This window comes from Calliphora vicina, chromosome 4, assembly GCF_958450345.1.
Source record: "Calliphora vicina chromosome 4, idCalVici1.1, whole genome shotgun sequence".
In the NCBI taxonomy this organism is placed as follows: domain Eukaryota; kingdom Metazoa; phylum Arthropoda; class Insecta; order Diptera; family Calliphoridae; genus Calliphora; species Calliphora vicina.
Window position 1 is genome coordinate 32723532 of NC_088783.1, and position 25801 is coordinate 32749332.

Below are 25801 nucleotides of genomic sequence, written 5' to 3' on the forward strand. Positions count from 1 at the left end.
GTCAGACAATTTTCTGTCGGTTGAAAACAACGAATTTGATTTTCTTAAATCATAATCGAATTTTCGATTACAAGAACTAATAATTGGAAATGAAGTGCATATTGCTGAATTGTAGTTAGTTATTGTAGAAGAATTCATAACATACATTTTATTTCAGATACATATCGGTTCATCTAACTAACATGAGAGTTAGTACCATAATTCGATTCAAATTAGGGTTTTTCTATTCATAACATAGAAAGTTAGTTGAGTTTATAATCTTTTAATAATAACTATAAAATTTCGGTTCATTTGATTAAATATTAATATTTTATACTACATGCTAATTGGGCGCTTAGTTTTCGCCGATTACATACTAATAAAATTACAAAATTAAATATAGTCAGTTTAAACTATTATCTTTGCCCTTAATATGTTGTAGTAAGCTCTAAATACCTTCACATATTACAATTTTAGTGTTTTCTCCTATTTAGGTCATCTTGAAAAAAAATGTTGAGGGTTTTGGTATTTTCTGTCGTGGTTGTCATTCTCGTGGAATTGCCCATATGTTAAAATATATATAATAATAATACTGTCCAACAAATTGAGACTTTTTGATTGAAACACAATAGCGACCCTATAATTCTGAATGTGTAGAGTTTATCATTTTTATAGAATAAACTTATAGTCCAGCTGAATTTTTTTTTAAAGTGGGTCAAAGTTTAAATTTTTTCGTTCATCAACTTTGTTTACGTGAAAAAATTCGCCTTGTTGTGAAATTTTTAAATGGAATTTTGTAAACAATAAACAGCTCTTACAAATAAAATTAACTATTGTGAATGAAAAGTTCATGGGAATATCACGATAGCAATTTTCCCTTCGAGGGAAATGAATTTTTCGGGAATAATTTGTGTGAAAGATCTTAACCATCTACCTCCTCTCTTTAGGGGTTAACTTGACACTTTATTCGAGAAAATCCAAAAAGGTCCTTTCTAAAAGGACACTGAAGGATAAAAATATTCTACGAAAATGTTTGCTGGAAAATTTTAGTGGGAGTCACCAAAGATATCAAAGTTCTCACATTTTTAAAAAAAAATCGCCTATGGAGGGTCGAAATTTTAATTCCACAATATAGCTTTGACAATAAAAATTAGCTCAGACATTAACATACAACATTTTACATAATAGTGTAAATAACAAACTTTTATTTTGCTTCGAAAAAGTCAAATATTGTATCAATGAATCATAATATGCGGGAAGTTTTGCTTTACTTCTTTAATTTGCAAAAAAACGTGCCTCTGAATCATACCGATTGCTCACCAAAGCTTATGGTTAGTGTGCTATATCGGTTTCAACGTGCGAGAGATGGATTGTGCGGTCCAGAAGTAGTGATTTTGAAACGGAAGACAAAGTTCTCCTAGGTCAGCAAAAAAAAGTTTGACAATCCAGAATTAGAGGCATTACTCCATGAAGTTTTTTATCAAACTCAACTCAATCAGCTACTTCAAAATGTTTTCATGCAGCAGGATTCAACCATACGAATTGAAGCTGAAAGACCTTGAAATGCGATTTTGTATGTCGAAAATGCTGTTTGAACCCTATAAAGGAAAGCAATTTTTATACCGAATCATTACTTGAATAGATCCATTACTATAATCCGAAGCGTAAGAGATCGTATGTGAAGCCCGGCCAACCGAATCGACACCAAAGCTAAATATTCATGGCGCTAAGGCAACGATCAGTATGTGGTGGAACCAAAAGTTTTCTATCTATTATGTGCTGCTGAAATCAATCCAGATCATCAAACGGAACCTCAACTCAACGAAACTTATTCGTTTGAAGCGAGCTAAGTCCGAAAAACGCCCACAATATGCGGCCATATATGAAACCGTAATATTCCACCATGACAACACTCGACCACATGTTTCAATACCAGTTAAAAACTATTTAGAAAGAAGTGGTTGGGAAGTTTTGCCTCACCCGCCTTATAGACCAGACCTTAACCCGTCCGACTACTAAGTATTTGTTTCGACCGATGCAGAATACGCTCTTTGGGATACGCTTCACTTTTGGATAGAGTGTACGATGTTGGCTTGATTCATTATTGGTCTCAAAAGATGAGCAGTTCTTTTGACTCAGAATCTATATGTTGCCAGAAAGATAGGAAGAAGTCATAGCTAACAATGGCCATTACTTTGAATAAATTTATATTGTTCAAATATTTCACAATGAAAGCTAAAAATTTGAAAAAATCCAGTGTTTTTAAATCATATACCTAATAAATATAGGCGAAAGTTTTATTACAGACAGTTGGTAAATTTAGTGCTATTTGGGACAGTTTGTTTTTGTTTCCATTTTAATTAGTAGAAACATATATACGATGGCCATATTTCTTTTCCAACGTCGGAAACATGATCCATTATTTTGATAAATCTGAGGATTTTTTAATAAAAATGTATTCTTAGGAAATACAGTGCGAGCAAAAAAGAAAAAAGGTATAGAAAAAAGGGAAATAAATCCGTAAATTATAAACGGTTAATGCGATTTGAATTAAATTTGATATGGGCAAAGATAAAGTGTTGTGTTGCATTTTTTATTCTCTGTACTGTATATAAAATATGAGTAATGCCTCTAATCAAATAGGAGTATTTTAGAGGTGATTGTGTGTTTTTCGGCAAGAAAGTTCCAGCGATTTTTTATTACAGACGTGCTGAGCTGTTACCGTTTGGAACACAATATTTCATTATAATCGAAACAACTTTAAAAATGTAATTTAGTGTTTACAATTTCCATACTTTGACAAATGTTATTGTCAAAGTTTCACTCTGTTTTAGGAACCATATAGAAATACATATAGATCGGAAACTGTCCTATCAAAATACCTAACTCAGTTCGCAAAATCCTAATCCTAAATCCTATGAAAAACCAAGTGAAAACAAAAACAACACTCGTATGTGTAACGATTTTGAGTAATTTGTATTTTTGAGATAACGGACATTAATAACTTTTGACATTCAAAAATCGTAATAGCGCAAAATAAGGGCTATCCTTATGTCTATGTCGTAAGTAGTCCATGTGGTCTGTCTTTTATGTCTATGTCATCTATATGTATGTTTTCTATGCCTTTCACTTTGATTATTTTTTTTTATCAACTTTCTATTAGCTTAAATTGTCGCACCTTCCCATTCACAATCATTCGTTGTACCATTTAACAAAACAGCAAATACTATAACTGCCAAGCAAAGTGTAAACATCAATGTCATTTTACACTATAACAATTACAATTATAATAACAACGTCAACAACAACTACCACTGGCAACATTTTGAACAATTTGGACAGAGCATTTGAACACTTTACCCTCAAAGCATTGAAATTTGTATTGAACAGGCTTTTATTGTTGGTAAATGTTCGTAATTGCACATTGTTCTTGCAGCATTAATGGAAAACTTTAAATGTATTATAAATCGTGCCATTTATGCAATTTTTTTTTTCTTCAAAATACTACTACAGATTTTACACTGAAAGAAGAATGCAAAGTGAAATTAATAAATAGTCAATCAAATGGTTAGGAAAATATCTAGAGACTTCAGTTATATTAGATGTGCTCTTTAAACGCATTTGTTAAATTAAAAGTAATGATAAGTGCCAATCGTTAACAGCGATTACTAATTTCTTTATGGACAGAGCAGTAATTTAATTGTTTTCTAAGTGTAAGATGTAATAAGCATTAAAAAAAATGCTTATTACATTACCAGCATATTGAAAACAATATGCTGGTAATGTTTGAAAAAATATAACAAATAGTTGTACTTAGTATTGTACTCAATTTAAAACACAGTTATTTGTTATTACTGAGTTTTACTCATAATTTATTCAAATAATTTTAAAAAACAAGTAAGAGTGCTATATTCGGCTGTGACGAATCTTATATACCCTTCACCAAATTATACTTCAAAATAGAAACTTTAAATATTTTTAGGTAAACAAAATTTATTTTTTTTTGTCAAGGTTGTTTTTTTAATTTTTGGGAAACATTTTTTTTTTATTTTAATTTTTTTTAAAAATTTAAAAAAAAAATATTTTGGTTTTTAAATTTTTTTTTTGTGAAAAAAAAAATCGGTTTAAAAAATATTTTTTTCCGATTTTGACCCATTGTAGGTCCAACTTACTATGGTAGATATCCATATTGTCTATATTAATGACTTAGTAATCCTGATATAGGTTAAAAATAGGTTAAAAATCGAGGTTGTCCTGTTTTTTTCCTCATATCTCAACCATTTGTAAACCGATTTTGCTGATTTTAAATAGGAAAACTCTCGAAAGCATGCTTGACAGAATTATTGAAGATTTGGATCCCGAAGATATCTGGGGTCTTCCGAAAATTATTTTTAACAGACAGACGTACATGGGTTAATCGACTCCACTATCTATTTATAGGGTCGGAAAATTATATATATATATTTTTTTAAGGTATGAAATCATTTAAATGTAACATGGGATTTCAAATAGATTCTACTAAGTTGAAAGCCTTATAATAAATAGACTATACCGACATACAATTATAGCAACTGAAACAAAAATCTAAAACAAACGACTCCACTTTAACACAAACAAAAATAAGAGATTTTTTTCAAACAAAAAAAGATCCTTAAAAAAATTAGTCCATTAAAAAAATATATTTTGAAATGTAGCTAAAATAAACAAAAAAAATAACTCGTAGTTGTTAAAGTCACTTTGCAATGATTTTTTCTGTTCTTTAACCAAAAATCATCTATAAATTGCAATCAGCAGCAGAATAAGAAAAAAACTACTCATATAGAAAAACATAGATATGAGGAAATTCAAAATTTTTGGTGATCGTAGAAACTGAATGCAGAAATTTCAATATCAAACAAACCTTATCCACAGAAAGTATTTGTATTTATGACAGTTTTTTTCGATTTTGGGTGGAAATTCCAAATTTTTTGATTTTCCCCATATGTATATTTGTATATATTTACACATACTATCAACTAATGTTTGAGTATGTGCTTACAAATACACACTCATCTATAAAATAATAGTTGAAGTGCCAATTTGAACAATCAACACACAGATACAAATAACACACAGTTACATTTGCCCACTCCATACATATTTTTCAGCTGTACAATTCCACCATTTTAAAAACAATGAAAAAGCGGGTGTAAAAAAATCTCATTGAATTTTATAGCCATTTTTTACTTGATTTTTTTAGTTTTTGTTACATTTTATTTTTTCTGTATTTTTTTGTTTTTAGCTTTGAGTTGATTTTTAACTAAAATCCATTCTCAATTCCACTGTGGTCACCGAAGTTAACTAAATACAGTTGTTGAGCTCCATAAAACACTGTGTTGTACTGAAAGTGTAGCAGTGAGTAACAACTGTATAAAATGCAAGCAGGAGTTCCCAACATAAGGGATTTTTCCATCAATAACAACTTAGAGATCAACTGAAATAAATCATATATCAGATTACATAAATTACCATGATGTAAAATATTTTGTTCGGTTTTATGTAACACTTTTTAAAGGATCTAAATCTAAAGCTAACATCAGGTTGGCTTCCAAGATCCAAAATATTTTTCTTCGTCATCTAGCACTAAAAAATTCAACAAAATCGGATAACGTTTACATTTTATTTGAAGTTTCAAAGTTTGGACCAAAAGAAGTTTCTGAAAGAAGATGACGGAAAACAATTTTGGACATGCACAGTGGGGCAGAAAAAAATTTTTTGGAAATAAATCTGGCATTTCTAAACGGCTGGTCCGATCGGAATAAAATTTGCCGTGAGAATAGCCAAGGAGTATTCCAGTTTAAGTTATTAAAATAGGCCCTACAAATATTCCAGGGGAGGCGCTGTGGGACTCGAAGTAGGAAACCTTCGACATGTAAATTTTTTAAACACGTGCCATCCGATTTCAAAGATTTGTATATTTTTGGAAAGCGCTCGTTGCTATTTATCTCTTATAATTTCCGAGTGCAATATTTTTGAAGGATGGAGTTTTAAAGTGGCATATTTTTTAATCTAATAGAGATATTAACTTGAAATTTGTTTTGTAAGTCAAAAAATAACTTATATAAACAAACAAAATTAGTTCGAAATAAATGTGGATCAAATTGTTGCTAATATTTGCAATCCTATTAAAATTTCGATACAAATTTTAGTTTTAGAAACTCAATAAATATGTAATAAAATCTTTATTTATTAACAAAACTAAATGAAATTTTCAACGTTTTTTTAAATCTGTCATTCTAAATAACAAAGTGTTAAAGAACTTCGCAATAGGTTAAAGGGTATCCTGCAATTACGGTATTTTTTACAACTTTGTCCATAGAGTCCACATTTCCTTTGGGGGCTGGGAAAATAATTTGGGGATAAATAGGGAACACATCAAGGTTTCCAAAGCTGCTATCCGTTTTCTGATCCCAGCTTTAGGATTTTAGAACATGTGGCCCAAATTTGAAATTTTAATAAAAACAAGTAAGAGAGCTATATTCGGCTGTGAAGAATCTTATATATCCTTCACCAAATTATACTTAAAAATATATTTCTTTTTAATATTGTTAAACAAAATTTATTTTTTTTAAATTGTTTTTAATTTTTTTTCCAATTTTTTTTAATTTTTAAAAAAAAATTTTTTTGGAAAAATAATTTATGACAAGAATAAATTTTTTGATAAGAAAAAAATTCGGGTTAAAGACTATTTTTCCCGATTTTGACCCATTGTAGGTCCATTTTACTATAGCATTATATACGTAGTTGCGATGGACTTTGAAATATCTATCATTAGATATAGATCAAACATGGGGCAAAAATCGAGGTTGTCCTGGTTTTTTCCTTATATCTCAGCCATTTGTGGGCCGATTTTGTTGATTTTAAATAGCAACCGAGCCGGAAAATATATTAATATATGAATCATGTATGTAAGTTATTTGGGGACTACGGAAACTTGATTTCAACATACACACAGACAGGCGGACATGGCTATATCGACTTCGCTATATAAATAAATAATATACCTTGTGAAGTCGCAAATGAAAAATTTAGAAATTACAAACGGAATGACAAACTTATATGTCGCCCCTTGGTCAAATTCCTATGGGCGACATATTTGAAAAATAGGACATGTTTTTTATATCAATATATTCTCTGTAAAGATACCTTACCGAAAAACATATAATTGTTATACAGTGAGGCCTCGATTATCCGGCAACATCAATTATCCGAGAAAGAAAAAGAAACAAATTTTGGATCGATTTCAACTTTTTTGCATCAATTAACCGTAATTACCTCAATTATCCGGGATTATTAGCAAAATTTTTTTCGATTATTTTTCAACAACAAACACAATATAAATAAAACGAAAAAGAGGAATTCCCCATTCGAAACTGAAAATATTTAAAGACTGCTGAAGAACTAAAAGTTCTGGATTAGTAGTGAATTAAACAAAAAAGCGACATGGAATTCACAAACTTAGGACAAAAATCATCAGCTGATAATATAGCTGCCACAATTTATATAAATAGAATAGAAAAACTCAGCAATGAACGATTTATACAATTTTCCAAATCAAATGTGACATCTTTGATCCAACCGATAGATCAGGGTGCAATATGGAGCTTTAGATGTCATTATCGAAAAACTGTAGTGCAAAAACTATTCACGTCAATCAATAGATAAGAATTTAAGAAAGAGTTTAACATCAAGAAAGCACTGTTGTCAATTAATAATGCTTGGGCATATGTCCGAAATTTAATAAAATATATTATTTAAACATTAAATAAAATCCTTTAAAAAACTACTTAAACTTGGTACTCAATTAACAATAAAATTGATTATCCAGAATGCTTCCGGTCCCGACCAATACGGATAATCGAGGTCCCACTGTATGTTCTTAAAGAAAGTTTTATTTTTAAATAAAAAATGATTTATGTCACCTTTTCGCCCAAAAATCTGAAATCGTTTGTATATTATTGGTAATTTAGCTGTAATTTCGTAAAAAGTACGACCTATACTTTTAAAAAAGCGGAGGATGGTATGGCAAAATTTAAAAATTTAAATTTTGAAATGCCTATAACTCAGAAATTATAGAAGAAAGAAAGAAGAAAGAGATAAATAGCACATCTTGGAAATCGGAAGGAAATCAAAAATTGTCACGTGTTTAAAAATTGTACATGTCAAAGGTAGCCTACTTTGAGTCCCCATAGAGCCACCCCTTGAGCATTTATTCCGTTCGAACCAGCCGTTTTTAAATGCCAGAATTATTTCCCAATAATTTTAATTATGCCCCATTGTGGAACATCGAAAAGTCCAAAATGAGGGACCCCTATACAAAAACCCAGTCTCTTTTAGAAAATGTTTTAGATCATTTTCTAAAGATTTTTTCCTACTGACGAAAAGTTTGGCTAACTCTGGCAATAGAAATGGAATATTTGAAAATTTCACAAGTTCATTTCAATTCAATGCAGTTTGGTTTTTATTACTGCAATTTTTTTTAGTTTTTTTTTTTTGTTTTTTTTAGCTTTTACTGCTACAAATTCATGATTGCTGGAAGATTTTATACATGATTCTATACTGGTTTTTGTACGCATTTCCATTATAGTGTAACTATTAAAACGTTTAGATTTAGATAGGTATTTTTTCAAACATTTTCCAAGAAAAGGAAATTAAAATCAAAGTCACTGAAAGCTTGAACTAAAAAATAATCTATCTTTAAATTGCTCTCGTTAAACAAAACTTTTAATTTAAATCGAATAGTTTTGTTTTAAAGAAAAATAATTATCAGTTTTGTTAAAACAATAAAATGCTTTTATTTACTCTATTTATACACTCAAGTATATAAAATAACCTAAATATTTACTTTCTTAACAAAACACCTAAATGTGTGAGCATTAATTGAAAATATTTATTTATTTTGCTACAACAGCCAAAATAAACACCTTAAATCCACTTATCCTATCCACCTTAGGGTGGCACTACTACGTTTCAAGGTAAAAGCTATTTAATGTTAAAGACTTTGGATTAAGTAATTGATTTATCGCTTGGATTGTCACACCAAAGTATACGTTTTCTATCTATCTTTCTTTCTATTTCTTTTGGTACTTCAACATAAAAATGCGTATTATTTTAATCTCTAGTTTATTTATTGTTTACGTTTTATCTTCTTCGTCACCGTCAACACTTGACCCCTTTTAGTTGATATACACAGATATACAGACTGCTTACATCAAGATAATGGCATATTAAGTTATTTAAAAAGATTGCTACAGATTTCGACTTTTCAATATATTGAATTTCTTTTGGAAGAAAAAAAATCATGAAAACAATAAACAGGTCAGACTACATGACCACGAAAAAGATAACATTTTCCTAGGGTGAAAGCAACATTAATATTCTTTAATTCTTTACATTTAAAAAAACGAAGCTCATTCCAAATTCGTTTTATATCTCTACAATTAAAAACTACCTGTTTATAATATTTCATTGTGGGTAAAACCTGAATGCTAATTAGTAACAACATTTTCGTACAACATCTTATGGTACTTGACTTTAGAGTGTAACTCAAATGTTTCTTCGTCTTCTTGGATTCTAATGCTACATCTTAGTTTTCGTATTATTTCTTAATGTGAATGAATTGTGAAGTAACAAAGTCTTAAAAGTTTTCATTTCTCGTTTACTACCAGCATCCAGCCAACAACTCTTCCATCCATTTATCTACCCAGCCATATGCACTTTTCTTTTCGAAGTACGTAATTCCGTTTTTGTCTTCACTTTTCTTTTTTTATATTTTTGGTTTGTTGTAAGAGAAAAGAGACAAAAAGTTTTTGTCGTGTATTTATTTGAATAGTTTGAGTTTTTGTTGAGATACATTTGTAACTTTGTATACGGAGTAATAAGATACAATATATTTGCGAAATTCAAACTCAAAGGAAAGAAAATAGAAAAAATGTTGCAACTTTATATAATAAATTTTTATCTAGAAAACGTATTGCAATATTATCTTTAAAAATAAATGTTAGTTAAAAGTGGAATCATGAAATTTGGCTAAAATGGAATAAGGGCATATCTGGGTATTTATAGGGACTTCCAAACTTTTAAAGTTGAGCGATTGAAGCTAAATATGTTGGATTATATCATCATGGATGGATATATCATTAAACAACAAGTGAAAATCATATAATTGTTGAATCAAAATGGGTGTTCTGTTCGGGAAACGTTCCGAGCGCTTAAAATTTTCACTACGACATATTAAAACAAGTAAGAAAGTAAAAGAGCAAAAACATTTTTCTTTTAAAATTTCAATAATTTATATTTTTGAGTGATTTTCGGAAGTGGGCCTTATATGGGGGCTATGACCAATTATGGACCGATCGCCATGAAATTAGGTCGTGTGATTTATGTCTATATGAAAGTTAACTATGTTGAATTTTGTGAGTATACCAACATTTTTAAGCGATTTATGTACGTTAAAGTGATTTTCGGAAGCGGGTCTATATGGGAGCTATGACTAATTATGGACCGATCGTAACAAAATTTGGTGACATGAATTTTGTATATATAAAACTTATATGGAGCGCAATTTGTGGTGATACATTTATAAATTAAACATTTATGACCGATAAAGTCCAATTTCGGAAGGACATTTGTATGGGGGCTAGGTGAAATAATGGACCGATTTCAGCCAGTTTCAATAGGCTTGGTCATTGGGCCGAAAAAATAATATGTACCAAATTTGGTCGAAATATCTTCCAAATTGCGACCTGTGATTCTAATATGTACTCTGCGCAAAAGTCAAGCCAGCCAACCAGACGGACGGACGGACATCGTTTAATCGACTCAGAAAGTGATTCTAATATATACTTTAAGGTGGGTGTTAGACTAATATTTTTAGGCGTTACAAACATCTGCACAAACGCATAATACCCTCCCCACTATGGTGGTGTAGGGTATAAAAATCATTTTCGAGGTGCCTACACGCAGAGAAAAAATATAGTTGGGCATGGTTACTGTAACCATTTCAATATTGTTGCAAGTTTTTTAACAATATTATAGTCACAGTAACCATTTACATGATTGTGGTAACCATAATATGGTTCATAGATAGTTATATAGTTTCCTATATACAGGCTTTCAAGGTCAGTGATTTGATGTAAATAAAAGATTATTTATATCATTTTCAATATAATCCGACGTTTCGTTGGTATTATTTCCAACTTCTTCAGGGATTGAATTTTATTTTAATCTGGTAACATTATAAATATACAAAAGGAAAATTCTGGTCAATAACAACAATAATTATAATCTACATATTCAACAAATTTACTTACATATAATCTTTTTTGTCAAGTTTACATCATTTATAAAATATATCACAGTTTTTTTGTATAAGTGGACAACACAACACAAAACTTAAAAATATTAAAATAAATGTATGCAAAAATAAATAAAATATCACAGTAAATTTGTCTTATTCGATCACAGTTGTTGTTATTACTAAAATATTGCAATGGTGTAGATTGCATTTGTATTATCTTTATCCTCTTTTGTATTTATTGCACTTTCTGATTTTTGCTGTATTCTCAAGCTCTCCAACGTATATCTCTTATTTTCCCTTTTTTCCTTATCTAAAATCTTCACTCTCTCAAAGTTTGGTTTGTGTCCGTTTTCAATGCAGTGTTGTGATAGTGCAGTTGATTGTTTTTCTCTCTTTATGTCCGCCTTATGTTCATCTATTCTCACGCCTAAATTTCTCTTTGTTGTGCCAATGTACACTTTCCCACACACCTCACTGTCTCCGCCATCACATTCAATTTGATACACTACATCACCTTGTTCTCTGCACTCAATCTTCGTCTTTGTTTGTGTAAATAAGCTGTGTATTGTTCTGTTTGGTTTATGTGCAAATATTATTTGTTGGTCTTTTATCATCTCTCTCAATTTGTTGTTCTCAGTTAGTCTTGGGATAAAAGGTATACTGTAATATTTGGCGTTGCCAGATGTGTCCTCTTTGTCATTTTCCCGTGAAGAATTATCATTACTCCCATTTTTGACCTTAATTATCAGTTTATCCACTAGATCATTTGGAAAGTCATTTTTCTTCAGTATAATCTTAATTTTCGCCATATTTCCTATTTCAAATTGTCGGTCACTCATCTTCATAACTTTGTTAATTAGATTCATCGCTGTATTCATCTTTTGTCTCATGGGTTGTGTTGAGTGGAAATTCAATAATCGTCCAGATGCAATTGGTTTCATATACCAATCTGTTATTATCCTCTGGTTATTCCTATGTATTCTCATATCAAGGTATGGTATAGAGTTGTCCGTTTCTCTCTCCAGCGTAAATTTCAACTTGTTGTGATATGAGTTAAATGTCTTTAGTATCATGTCCTCATCCTCATATTTTATTATAGCAAATAAATCATCGACATATTTTGTGATGAGTTTTATTTTAATATTTTTCTCCTGTAGCCCCGCTAATGTTTGATCCAGTAGGCAGTCCAATATTATATCAGCAACTGTCGGTGATAAAGGGTTTCCCATTGGCATACCATATGTCTGGTGGTATAATTTGTCGTCATGTACAAAATAATTATTGTCATTCAAGCAGAATTGAAGTATCTTCAGAAATTGTGTTCTTGGTATTTTGGTGTGATTCTGTAGTGAACTCCATTTTGCCATAATATTGCTTATAGCTAGGTGTATAGGTATGTTTGTAAATAACGATACCACGTCCAAAGATATAAGGATCTCATCTTCGTCCAATGTAAGTGTATCCAGTTTCATCTTTAATTCCAGGGAGTTCCTTATATTATATTTTTCCTGTATAATATTCTTCAATATCTTCCCAATATGTTTCGATAATTCGTAACAGGGTACTCCTACCGATGATGATATTGGACGAAGTGGATTGTTTAGTTTATGGATTTTAGGAAGTCCATAAAGCCTGGGGGCCGTTGCTGCGTTTGATGTTAATACTCTCTTATCATAAATACTTATATATTCTTTCTTATATAGGTCCATAATAAGATTGTTGTTTGCCCTCTGTAATTTTTGTGTCGGGTCTATCAAAATTCGTTTGTATGTGTTTCTATCTTTCAATAACTCATCCATTCTCTCGTAGTAGTCCTTTTTGTACATTAAAACTGTCTTGTTTCCCTTGTCTGCTTTAGTTATGATTATCTTATCCTTATATCGTTTCAAGAATCTTCTTGTATCGTCATAAATGTTTAGTATGAATTTATCTTTGTCATTATTCTTCATTGTTCTTCGGTGCGTCATAATTCTGTTTGCTATCTTAGATCTGATGATATCCTTTTCTCTATCATCCGTGAGGGTTTGTACCCATTGTTCCAAATCTGCTATCAATCCGATCGTAGAAAAATTCCCGTTACTGATTGGTAAAGCAAATTTTGAACCTAGAGAAAGAATCCATTTGCTATCATCGGGAATATTTATTGTCGTATTATTAACAAACCATTCAGGGTTGAATGTTATGTTATATTCCTTAAATTTTCTCTTCTTCAAATTTTCAATCTTGGACAAATGTGATCCCTTATTCTCCATGGTGATATTTCTATATCTAGATTGTTGTCCCATCATAAAGGATTCGTATTCATTCCCACTTATGGATCGTGTAATTAGTCGTCTCATTTCAGCCATCTCCTTCTTCAAATCATTCAAATTGTAATTCGTTTCCCTAATTTCCAGACTCAGTATCTTCATGTGAAATTTATGTTCAACCTTATATAATTTCCGTGATATCCTCGTCGATGTGAATAACTGTCTTGTGATCTTCGTCGTGTTTATCAAATGTGTCGGTGTAAGACCCTTCTTCCTGCAGGTTAACAGATATTTAAGTCGTTCAGTTTGTTTTCCTAGCTTCCTCATACTCCTACAATATCTCTTAAGTAATAAGCAGGTGTCCACGTTGTACTTTTGCTTGATACGATTAAAAAAACTCATCTTATTGCTTGTTAAACAATCAAATTCGGCGGGCCCTCCGATTATTTTATATGTATAATTGTTAATCGACCTTTTCTTTAATTTTCATAGATAGTTATATAGTTTCCTATATACAGGCTTTCAAGGTCAGTGATTTGATGTAAATAAAAGATTATTTATATCATTTTCAATATAATCCGACGTTTCGTTGGTATTATTTCCAACTTCTTCAGGGATTGAATTTTATTTTAATCTGGTAACATTATAAATATACAAAAGGAAAATTCTGGTCAATAACAACAATAATTATAATCTACATATTCAACAAATTTACTTACATATAATCTTTTTTGTCAAGTTTACATCATTTATAAAATATATCACAGTTTTTTTGTATAAGTGGACAACACAACACATCATTTTTTTCTGAAAATTACACGCAGAGAAAAAATATAATTGGGCATGGTTACTGTAACCATTTAAATAGTGTTACAAGATTTTTTAACAATATTATAGTCACAGTAACCATTTACATGATTGTGGTAACCATAATATGGTTAATTTACGATTCACATGATTGTGTCAACCATATATATGGTTACAGTAAGCAAATTTATGTTTGTGACAACCATTCATATGATGAAGGACTTATCATATTATGTTGCTCTCGGCTTAAAGCTTATCATAATCTGAGAACAACATATTATGATGAAATTATTCATCATAAATATGGTTGCCACAAACATATATTTGTTTACTGTAACCATATATATGGTTGATACAATCATGTGAATCGTAAATTAACCATATTATGGTTACCACAATCATGTAAATGGTTACTGTGACTATAATATTGTTAAAAAATCTTGTAACACTATTTAAATGGTTACAGTAACCATGCCCAATTATATTTTTTCTCTGCGTGTAATTTTCAGAAAAAAATGTATTTTTATTTTTAAGGCTTTTTAGTAGGTAAAAAAAATTTCGTGTGATTTAATTTTTTTTAAATATTTAAGGTATTTAAGGTAATGCACAGTGGGGCAGAATCAACATTTTTTGAAAATAAATCTGGCATTTCTAAACGGCTGTTCCGATCGGGATAAAATATGAAATGGGCATAGCCAAGGAGTTTTCGAGTTTAAGTTATTAAAATCGATCCTACAAATACTTCAGGGGGCGCTCAAATTAGGTTACCTTCGACATGTAACATTGTTAAACACGTGCAATTTTTTTGTTTCCCATTCGATTTCAAAGATTTTTATATTTTATGTTTTTCTGTAAGGTAAATTTTTGGTATAAAAACATGTCCTATTTTCAGAATGGGACACGCTCTTCGAAATTTGACCTATTTTTGATCAAAATTCCAACTTTGTGCCACATTTTTCAAATCCCAAAGCTGTAATCAGAAAACGGAAAGCTGCTTTTGAAACCTTGATGTATTCCCTATTTATCTCCAAAGTATTTCCCCAGCTCCGAAGGAAATGTGGACCCTAAGGGTAAAATTGGAAAAGTTATAATTTTTGGAATTTTCGCTCAAATTTTTAGGAATTGCGGGATTACCTTTGACCTTTTTACAAGTTTTTTTACACTTTGTTATTTAGAATTTAAAAAACGTTGAAATGTCATTGCATTTTGTTAATAAATAAAGATTTTATTACTTATTTATTGAGCTTCTAAAACTATCAAAATTTTAGTATCAAAAATATTAGTATCAAAATTTTAATAGGATTGCAAATATTAGGAACAATTTGATGCACATTTATTCCGCACTATTCTTTTTTCTTTAGATAAATTAATTACAAAAAAAATATCAAGTCAATATCTCAACTAGATTCAAAAATATGCCACTTAAAAACAGCAAAATTACAAACATTTTTAATTGAAAATCGTTTATTTTTGGATTCATAATTGCTATTGCTTTGAAATCTACCATTTTAATAATCTAAACTCGAATACTCCTTAGCTACGCTCGCATCAAATTTTATCCCGATCGGGCCAGCCGTTTAGAAATGCCAAATTTATTTCCGGTTTGAATAAAATTTAACACAAGCAAAGAGAAAGTGTTGTCGAGTTTGAGTTTAGAATTTGGACCTCATTGGCCCACCAGGAGCATGGCCAGGTTTTTTTTATACCCTTCACCTACGTGAGAAGGGTATATATAAGTTTTTCATTCCGTTTGTAATTTCCACAATATAATTTTCCGACCCTATAAAGTATATATATTCTGGATGCTTATAGATAGCGGAGTCGATTAAGCTGTCTGTCTGTTGAAATAAATTTTCTGAAGACCCCAGATATCTTTGGGATCCATATCTTCAATAATTCTGTCAGACATGCTTTCGAGAAGTTTCCTATTTAAAATCAGCAAAATCGGTCCACAAAAGGCTGAGATTTGAGGAAAAAACCAGGACAACCTCTATTTTTTGACCTATATCTGGATTACTAAGTCATTAATATAGACAATATGGATATTTAATGACAGATATTTAAAAGATCTTTGCAATGACATATATAAGGAAATAGTAAGTTGGACCTACAATGGGTCAAAATCGGATAAAATATTATATAACCCGAAAAAAATTAAAAATAAAACAAAAATTTTTTTTAAACATTTTTTAAAAAAAATAATTAAAAAATATTAAAATAACAATTCGAAAAATATTTTTTAAACCGAAAAAAATTTAAAATTTAAAAACAAAAAATATTTTTTAAAATTTTTTAAAAAAAAAAAAAGAAATTTAAATTTTAAAATAACAATTCGAAAAAATTTTTTTTCCAAAAAATGAAAATACCAACTATGGAAAAAAATAAATTTTGTTTACTAAAAAATATTTAAAATTTGTATGTTGAAGTATAATTTGGGGAAGGGTATATAAGATTCGGCACAGCAGAATATAGCTCTCTTGCTTGTTTTCATATAAAATATTTTATGTAAAGATATCGGGTTTCTTGATTAATCGAGCAAGTATTTAATCGGGGCTTAGATTTAATCGGTTAATAATAGGTTAATTTTAAATTATTCGATTAGATTTCTCTAAGCATATAAAATCCTCCATTTTACCATTGGAGTCCTTTATGGGTTTTTTTTAGATTTTGAATACTTTTAATAATTTCGATAAGTTCTGACAAAATACTCGTTTCAGTAATGTCTCCAGTTTGGTCTATTATAATGTCCTCCTCCGACAAATACATTAAATTAAATAAGTCAGTTGTTATGCTCACTAAACTTGTTTCTTGAATAATTTGCTTTGACATTTGTTTACAAATTACAAAAAAATATGCTAAAAATATGTGCAAAAAAAAAATTTCGGTTTATCGGTTAATCGACACAAATTGATCGGTTTATTTGTTATTCGAACATCGTCAATTTTGAATTATTCGAACAGTTAACCAACCAAAATTAATCGGTTAACCGATTAACGGTTAATCTATTAAAGGAATCAGTAGCGGTCGGCACAATTTCCTTGTAAAAGTCTAGTCAGATTTCAGCAGCTCTTATTATACAGGACCCTTTTGGTCCCAACAAACACAGAGAATTACCTTAGCGCCATGGATTCGGTGTTAATTCGGCTGATTGGCCGGGCTTTACATACGATATATTACGCATCGGGGTTATTGTAAAATCATTAAAAACTTACTACTCATGATAACACAGTGATACAAAAGTGACTGAAAAAATATGCAGGTATTCTCATGTAGCAATTCCATTTTGTTAGAGTACGGAAATTGTTTTTTTTTTTGTCTACCAATTTGTGTCATAGATTTTGTTCATTTCGATACACACACAATCTGAATTCTGTTTCAACGATTCTCCAACATTTTTGTTTTTCCTCATATATTATTTCCAAAAAAAACTTGGAATTTCGTAAATTTAGTTCTCACTGTACTTACACACATCATTACTTACATAGTAGTAGTAAAAAGAAAAACTTTTTTAAATGAATTTTATCATTATTATTAAATTTTTATAAAAACTATTTTTGGTTTCTTGTGTTCCAAAGAACTTGACTTACTTTGGGGAGTTGGATGCGGTACAAGAGTTGTAAAAACTAACAAATAAAGAAACAGACAGACACACACACATACGCAATTACTAAAATACAGTTAAAGCAACTAAAAAAACTAAAAATAAATTTAGCATGTGCTACTTTTTAATTGGCTTAAGAAAGTATGTAATGTCAATATGAGTGTGCGAACAATTAAATTTTAATCAAAATGATTTAAGAAAAAAGAAAAAACTATATAAATTTTCTCTCACACACTATTTTTAAAACAAATTGAACTATATTTGTTTTAATAAGAACAAGAAATCTTACAAGATAAATTTTACTTAAATTAAACATTAAATTATTATTAGTTTTATAAATAAATCTTATAATTTGTTTAAAATCTAAATAATGTCTTTTTGTATAGAAGATAAAATATATTTGCATTGCTAGCCCCATAAATATGGATGCCCTGCAATATGTCAGTTATAAATATTCATTTATATTCAATACCATTACAAATTCAAATTGCTTTTTAAAAAACACACACACTCAAACATTTATAAATTTATAGGATACATATTTATTATGTGTTGTTTAAAAAATAAATTTACAAAACTTAATATAAAAAAACCATTAAAATAAAATTAAATGTTGGCCCATAAAATTTAATCAAACGGAAAAACTGTCATACATGAATTGTCGTTAGCCATGAAATATTAACTTTACATACAACAATAAATCCTTATAGAAATTGACAGATTTCTATAGACTACAAAACATTTATTTTGTTTGTTTTATTTTTTTTTTTTTCATAAATACATCCAGTAGCATCAGTAGCAGCCACAACATACGGATAACAATTAATCACTGGCTGCTTATAAAAAACAAATAAAAATAAAATTAAGTTATGTTATGTTAAAAATAAGATGAACAAAAAAAGGCTACAAAGTTTAATGGTCTTTGAGTGTATAAAAGCGGTCAAGGGATTCCCTACAGATTTGCTGCAGATAAACCATTTTTTATGAGTGAATTTTTAAACGATTTAAATTGGAGTTTTTTATTAACAGAAACTTATTTTTGTATAAACATCTCAATAAAGAGAAACTGTGAAGAACATTCATATAAAGTCAAGCCGGAGATAATCATGATCAATCTAGTTTGATGTCGCAAATTAATAAATAAAGATTGGATTCCAAGTAGGGTTTTTAATTTCCCGACCTTTGATTCCTGGGAATCGGGAAAAATTGTTTCCACATTAACGGGTACCCGGCTATTCCCGAAATATATAACAATACTGAAAATTTTGAATATTATAGCAATATTTCATATAAAAACTTAGTATTATAATCATTATATATAGAGCTTCGTATTAATTAAAATTTGAGCTTAATTCACTAAAATCTTAACCCGTAATGTCAGCCTTTCATTCCATAAATCCATTCCCAATATCTAATTCTTTAGCTTCCTTCAAAAGCATCATTTAAATTGAATTAATTTGAATGATTAAATTTTTCTTGATTCAAATCTACCACAAATTGATTTGAAATGGTTTTTCCTCATTCAGTTTTATTTACAAAATTAATTGAAAAACATTTTCTTAAGCCTTTTAGTAAAAGAAATGAATTCAATATTATGGCCGAGATATAAACAAAAAAACTGTAAAAAAAACTTTTCACGTTTTTTTGTGAAAAACAAAGAGCTCTCACTTGTTTTCTTTGTAGTTTCGTCTGTTTTAAATTCCCGAGAATCCCGAATAAAAATCCCGGGAATCGGGTAGTGAAAAATTGAAAAAATTCCCGGGAAATTTGACCCGGGAATTCCCGTGATAAAACCCCTAATTCCAAGATAACTGTGCAACATCACACAGTCCGCAATGCCAAACAGCATGAAGAAATGATCTAAGTGGCCATCATTCATTCGTAGAGTTTAGAGACAAACGCTCAAAACCCCATAGAATTAATCCCCCTACTGCTCTAACCTATCCGTACCTCTACAGAGATACTGGAATTGATTTTGTATGCGGACTACTTGCCTCTCCGCCATCACACACATGTTGCGAATTACAAACAAGTCGGTATTGGGGCATGGATAAATTAAACCTTTTGGCTACCTTTAGAATGATTAGTCGGGCAGTGGTCAAATACGTTGCCGCAGTGTGTTCTCCGTCGTTGATTGGTACTCCAGAGGAAAATCATTAAAATTTTGTCTGAGGAACTGTTACGGGCTGTATGTAAATCACCTCGAAACTTCATCTACTCAAAGGTTCGACCAGTCATGGAACACAACGTCATGCCGACAAAACAGGTTGACTTCGAACGAGTCATCCTAGCTTCATTTCATACAGCTGAATCCATTCATACAGCTGAATCACGGGACACGATCTACATGAAGAAACGAATGTTCTCCTAGTCATTAAAGACAATATCATGCTGACTAAAGATTTCCGCCTTAAATGTAATCGGATGAGTCATACTAAATTCGATGTCAAACAGCTAGAGTCCTTCTAAGTATATCAGGAAGAACCTCCGGAGTTATTGAATCAGTCTCCTTCTATAATTGATACCCAGTGGAGAAATATTCACACCAGTCAAAAATTTACCTTATCATGGTATTCATGCAAATAACCTAGGAGGAAACGAAGGTTCTACCAATCATTAAACACAACGTCATGTTGACTAAAGATTTCTTCTTTAGATGAGTTTTTTGAGCTTCGACAGCTTCCTAAGTAGGTCAGGAAGAACATTAGAATTCCTTGAATCGGTCACCTTCGTTGAGTGATAACCAGTGCAAAAATATTCAATGCTGTCAAAATTCTGCTTTAATGACTATCATGGCCTGCATTCAAATTAACCTCCGAACAACATCTACACCAGGAAACGAAGGTTTTCCTAATCATGCAACACAATGTCATGCTGACAAAACAATTCCTCCTGAGATGTCATGAAAGGAGCCATACTAGCTGAGACATCACACAGCTGCCATCTCCACCGAGGCATGTAAGAAAGGACATTCGAGTATATGAGGAGAACATAAAGTGATATTTGCAGGATCCACCTCCTATATAAAGTGAAAAAATATTCAAAGCTGTAAAAATTCGTCCCTATGGACTATTACTGGCTGCATACAAATAACGTGGAACATTTTCTACATGAGGAATCGAAGGTTCTACCAGTCATGGAATATAACGTAATGCTGAGAAAACAGTTCCACCTGTGTGTGATACCATATAGCTGGAGTTTCTAACGAGGTATGTCTGGAAGCACCTTCCAGTATCTTCCGGGGATAGTATACGGCAGTTTTGACCGGAGGTCGTGATGGAGCAACAGACTTAACACCTACTGCTTCCGCATAGATTATGCCATCCCAAATGTATGCCCACCTTGAGGTCTCAGTGTCTATGATACCCTCGCATTTTCAATTTCCCAACTAACCCTACTTCAGTTCAACGAATTGATTGAATATACCAGCAAAAGTAGCACAATTCAATTAGAACCCCCGGATTTTAAAATTGGATAGTTTTACGAGGGTGGGCGAATAAAACCGTGTCTTTTTTAATTCCCCGCCTCTTAACTGAAAGGATAACATTGCTCCTGTCCATGTGACTTAAGGAAATCATGGAAACAAGTGAATTTCATTTGATCATTAACCATTATTTTTTGCAGAAAATACCATCACTCAAATAAAGACCCAGAGAATAAACCACTTAAACTCAATAAAAACCATAACGATTCAATAAGAAACATTAACGAAAGTCTAGTAATGTTGAAAGATTTTATTTCAATTTGGAACAATGTTAACTTAAAGTTGGAAATTATTGAGTGTAAGCATGATAAATACTATGGGAAATCTGTACCATCAATTTCAATGGTAAACAAGTGATTTACAGAATTTCATTATGGCCGTACAGGCACGGAAAATGCTGTAACAATTAAAAAAAATCACGATATGGCCGATCGGAGATTCAAAGTGTGAGAGATTGTGGAAGCCATAGTCATCTCACAGGGCTCAGTGATTTTAATTTTGAATGATCACTTGGGTATGAGAAAGCTTTCCGCAAGATGACTTCCACGTTTGCTCACAATCGGGTACAAAAAAGGGTGCACCATGGCAAAAATCCATGAATTAGGCTGCGTAATGTCCCCTCACCCGCCATATTCTCCTAATTTGACTACACAGAAAAAATTATATTTCCATTCAAAAATGTATCCCATATTGAACTGGTTTCAATTATTTCATAATTAAATCAAGTATTTATTTGCTCAAAAACAAAATTTCATGATATTTTCTATTGAATTTTGAGTTTTGAATTTGATTATTTTGACAATTGAATATACAATTTTCGTTATTGGTTGAATTTCAAATACAAAAATTATTGAATAGATAATTTTCGTAATTGAAACACAAAAAATAACAAAAATGTGTTTTCAATTACGAAAGTTATCTATTCAATAATTTTTGTATTTGAAATTCAACCAATAACGAAAATTGTATATTCAATTATCAAAATAATCCAATGCTAAACTCAAAATTCAATAGAAAATATCAAGAAATTTTGTTTTTGAGCAAATGAATACTTGATTTAATTATGAAATAATTGAAACCAGTTCAATATGTGACAAATATTTGAATTGAAACGGTTTAAGAAATAGTTTTTTCTATGCGGAAACAATTGAAAACATTCACGATATGGTATTGGCCGATCGGAGATTGAAAGTGTGAGAGATTGTGGAAACCAGAGGCATCTCACATGGCTCAGTGGTTTCAATTTTGAATGATCACTTGGGTGTGAGAAAACTTTCCACAAGATGACTGCCGCTCACAATCGGGTACACAAAAGGGTCCAAACATGTGCAGTTTTCATGGCAAAAATCCATGAATTAGGCCCTATTCTCTGGATTTAGCCCCAAGTGACTATTTCTTGTTTCCTGAAGAAATGGCTCGGCGGAAAGAGATTTGACTCCAACGATGAAATCATCTCACAAACAAGTACCTATTTTGATGACCTCGACAAATATTATTTTATGTAGACAAATAAAATTACTTTTTATCCTAAAACCTATGATATATTCAAAGAGTCACGGCCTTATTCACCTCCTTCGTATAACATTGTTATAACAACAGTACATAGAAAACAAATCCGATGATCAGAAACGGTCACCTTATGAAAGGGCCAGTACCTCAAACACACTCAAGACTTTGAGAATTCATATTTTATAGAACGAATATTAAGTCATATAATCCTTTTAATTTTAAATCTACTACAAACTAGCTTATTAAAATTGATTGACTCAATAAATTTTTCTTCAATTCAAAAATTTACAAACTAGATCGAAAATTCTCCTGTCAAAGAAGTCAAAAACCTAGCTGTTGAGAATGTTTTAGTAAAAAAACTATGTGAAAACAAAAACAACAATCGTAAGTGTTATTATTTTGAGTAATTTTTATGTTTTTCGTTTTTTTTTAGTTTCCGCTCTATGTATTTTCTCTATGCATTTTATTTTCATTCATTGAGTAAATGATTAAAACAAAATAGAAAAATATTTTAATTCGATTTACATCATGGCAGAGCAAGCAAGGTACAATTATTAGAAAGTATGTACTCAATTATACATTCCCTATAACATAGACAACAACTAGATAGGTAACTGAGAGCCAAAAACCTAAGTCTGTTGTCAAAAACCTAATTCATGAGAATGTATTGCATGTATTTTGTTATTGTATCACCCGTATGTGTGAAAAGAGAGTAATTTTTCCATATATATTACTCTCTCCTTCCGTTCTATGTGTTTATTCTATGCCCTATAACATCAAACAAAAGAAAATGAAAAAATATAAAAAGGAAATGTCTAAAAAAAATAATTGAATTTAAATTTTTGTTACAAAAAAATTAATTTTCAAACATCAATTGAAGAAAAACTATTTTGTGTATAAGTTACATACTAATTCAAGTTAAAACTTTACAAATTTATGAAATATCGCGGTAAAATATTTAAAAAAAGTTATGTGATTAAATACATATTTGACGTTTTAGGGTTGTACATTGGAAACTCTCTCTAATAATTGTACCTGGTAACTGGTTGTACCATGGATTTATATTAGCTTTGAATTGAATAAATTATTTTACGAACTAATTCCATCATCGTAGATAAATACACTTAGATTGGAAACTCTCCTGTCAAAAACCGAAGTTATAAGTAAGAAAATCTATGTGAAAACAAAACTAGTATGTTTGATTTTTGGAGTAATTTTTTTGTTTGGGTTCTTTTCTTGTTTCCGCTTTATATGTGTATTTATCTATGTCCATTATGAATGAATGAATCCTATGCAAATCAGTTTTTATTGGTTCCTTTAAGTAGGGCAAAATTTTTGAGACAACTTATATTAACTGTCAGTCACAATTTATATTTCTAATACATTTTAAGCCACTTGCACCCGTTTCGCAGTTACAGCTTGAATTTGAAAATGTCTCCATAAATTTTGTAGCAACTATTTATCTCAATACATTGCCTATAACATACCAAATAAAATACACAAATAATCCATTAAAAATGTACAATCACTTCCTGTAAAATGAAATTTATTAACCAAAAATTGTTAAACAAATAATAATTTTTCAATGTTCTTTTATGCACAATACTTATTTACACAAATATATACAAATATTTTTAACACAAATGCCGCTGTGGTGGTCAATTTTTTAATAGGTTTTTGTTAAATTGAATGTAATGTCCTTTAAATTTATGCACCCACAAAACAATATACTATAAACGATGACGATGGAATAGATCGGAAGATAGTTATTGTTTGGATGTGTTTTCGAAACATAAAACTAAACACAGACTCACACACAAGTTGTGGGTTTTTAGAAAAAAACAATTGAAAACTAACACAGAAAGAATTACAAGGACATTTCGGCGCTTTTAACAAATACATACGTTATGCACAAAACTACAAAAGGATATTATGGGTCAGATTGTATGTGTGCTGAAGCTGTTGCAACCAAATGTTAAATTTATACTAGAATTTTGTGTGTGTTTGTTTGAGAAAAACCGAAAAATATATATTTATATTGGAAATAAATTTATTTTGCTGCTTTAGCCTTGAACTTTTTTTTATAAGGTTTTCTCTTCAAAAGCCTTGTTTTTAAAAATATTAAAAAAAAAACATTTAACTGGAATATGACTGACATTGGTCACTTGTTTTTTTGTGTCGTTGATTTTTTTATTATATTTTAATAGGCCAGTCTGCGAGTTTCATTTTGTTTAGTTTCTTCTTATAATTTTGTGCAGTGCAACAAGAAGTCTTCTAATTTAAACAAATATTTTGTTTGTAGGTTTTATTTGCAAAATATTTTTCATTTATTTGTGTTTTAAGGTCAATAAGTTAGCTTAAACTTTTAGTTTTAAGGTCATTTGTGTGGTGTTTTGATTTCAGTTATGATTTAAGTTTATAATTTTATTTGTCATTTTATGTGTAACACATGCAGTTTTTAGTATTTAGATATAATATAAAAAGCTATTGGAAGTAGTTTTAAAAGATACGAGGGCGGGTCAATATATCCCTGAGTTTTTGAATGAAATACTGGTTTTTGAATAAAAAATTATTTTATTTTTTAAACTAGCCTTTGAGCTCTATAAAATTTTTCTAAGGTTTCTCCAATTTTTTGATCCCTTCCAAAAATATAAGATTTGTCAAAGTTATCAAAATAGGTATTTGTGTATGCGAAGATTTCATCGTTGGTCACACCTCTTTCCACCGAGCCATTCCTTCAGGTTTGAATACAAGAAATAGTCACTCGGGACAAAATCCGGAGAATAGGGCGGAAGAGGGAGCATTTCGTGGCATAATTCATGGATTTTTTGCAA

At 30.4% G+C, this 25801-nt stretch overlaps 1 protein-coding gene across 1 annotated transcript; it reads right to left on the reverse strand.

The window, feature by feature from the left end:
* Nucleotides 1-11496: 11496 nt before the first annotated feature.
* On the reverse strand, nucleotides 11497-13728 carry LOC135958329 (uncharacterized). Its single transcript, XM_065509233.1, has one exon. The coding sequence runs from the start codon at nucleotides 13726-13728 to the stop codon at nucleotides 11497-11499; it is 2232 nt and encodes a 743-aa protein (XP_065365305.1).
* Nucleotides 13729-25801: the final 12073 nt, after the last annotated feature.

What these genes read in the sequence shown, in the direction of transcription:
- LOC135958329 (XM_065509233.1), bottom strand. Translation starts at nt 13,728, where the DNA reads ATGAAGATACTGAGTCTGGAAATTAGGGAAACGAATTACAATTTGAAT.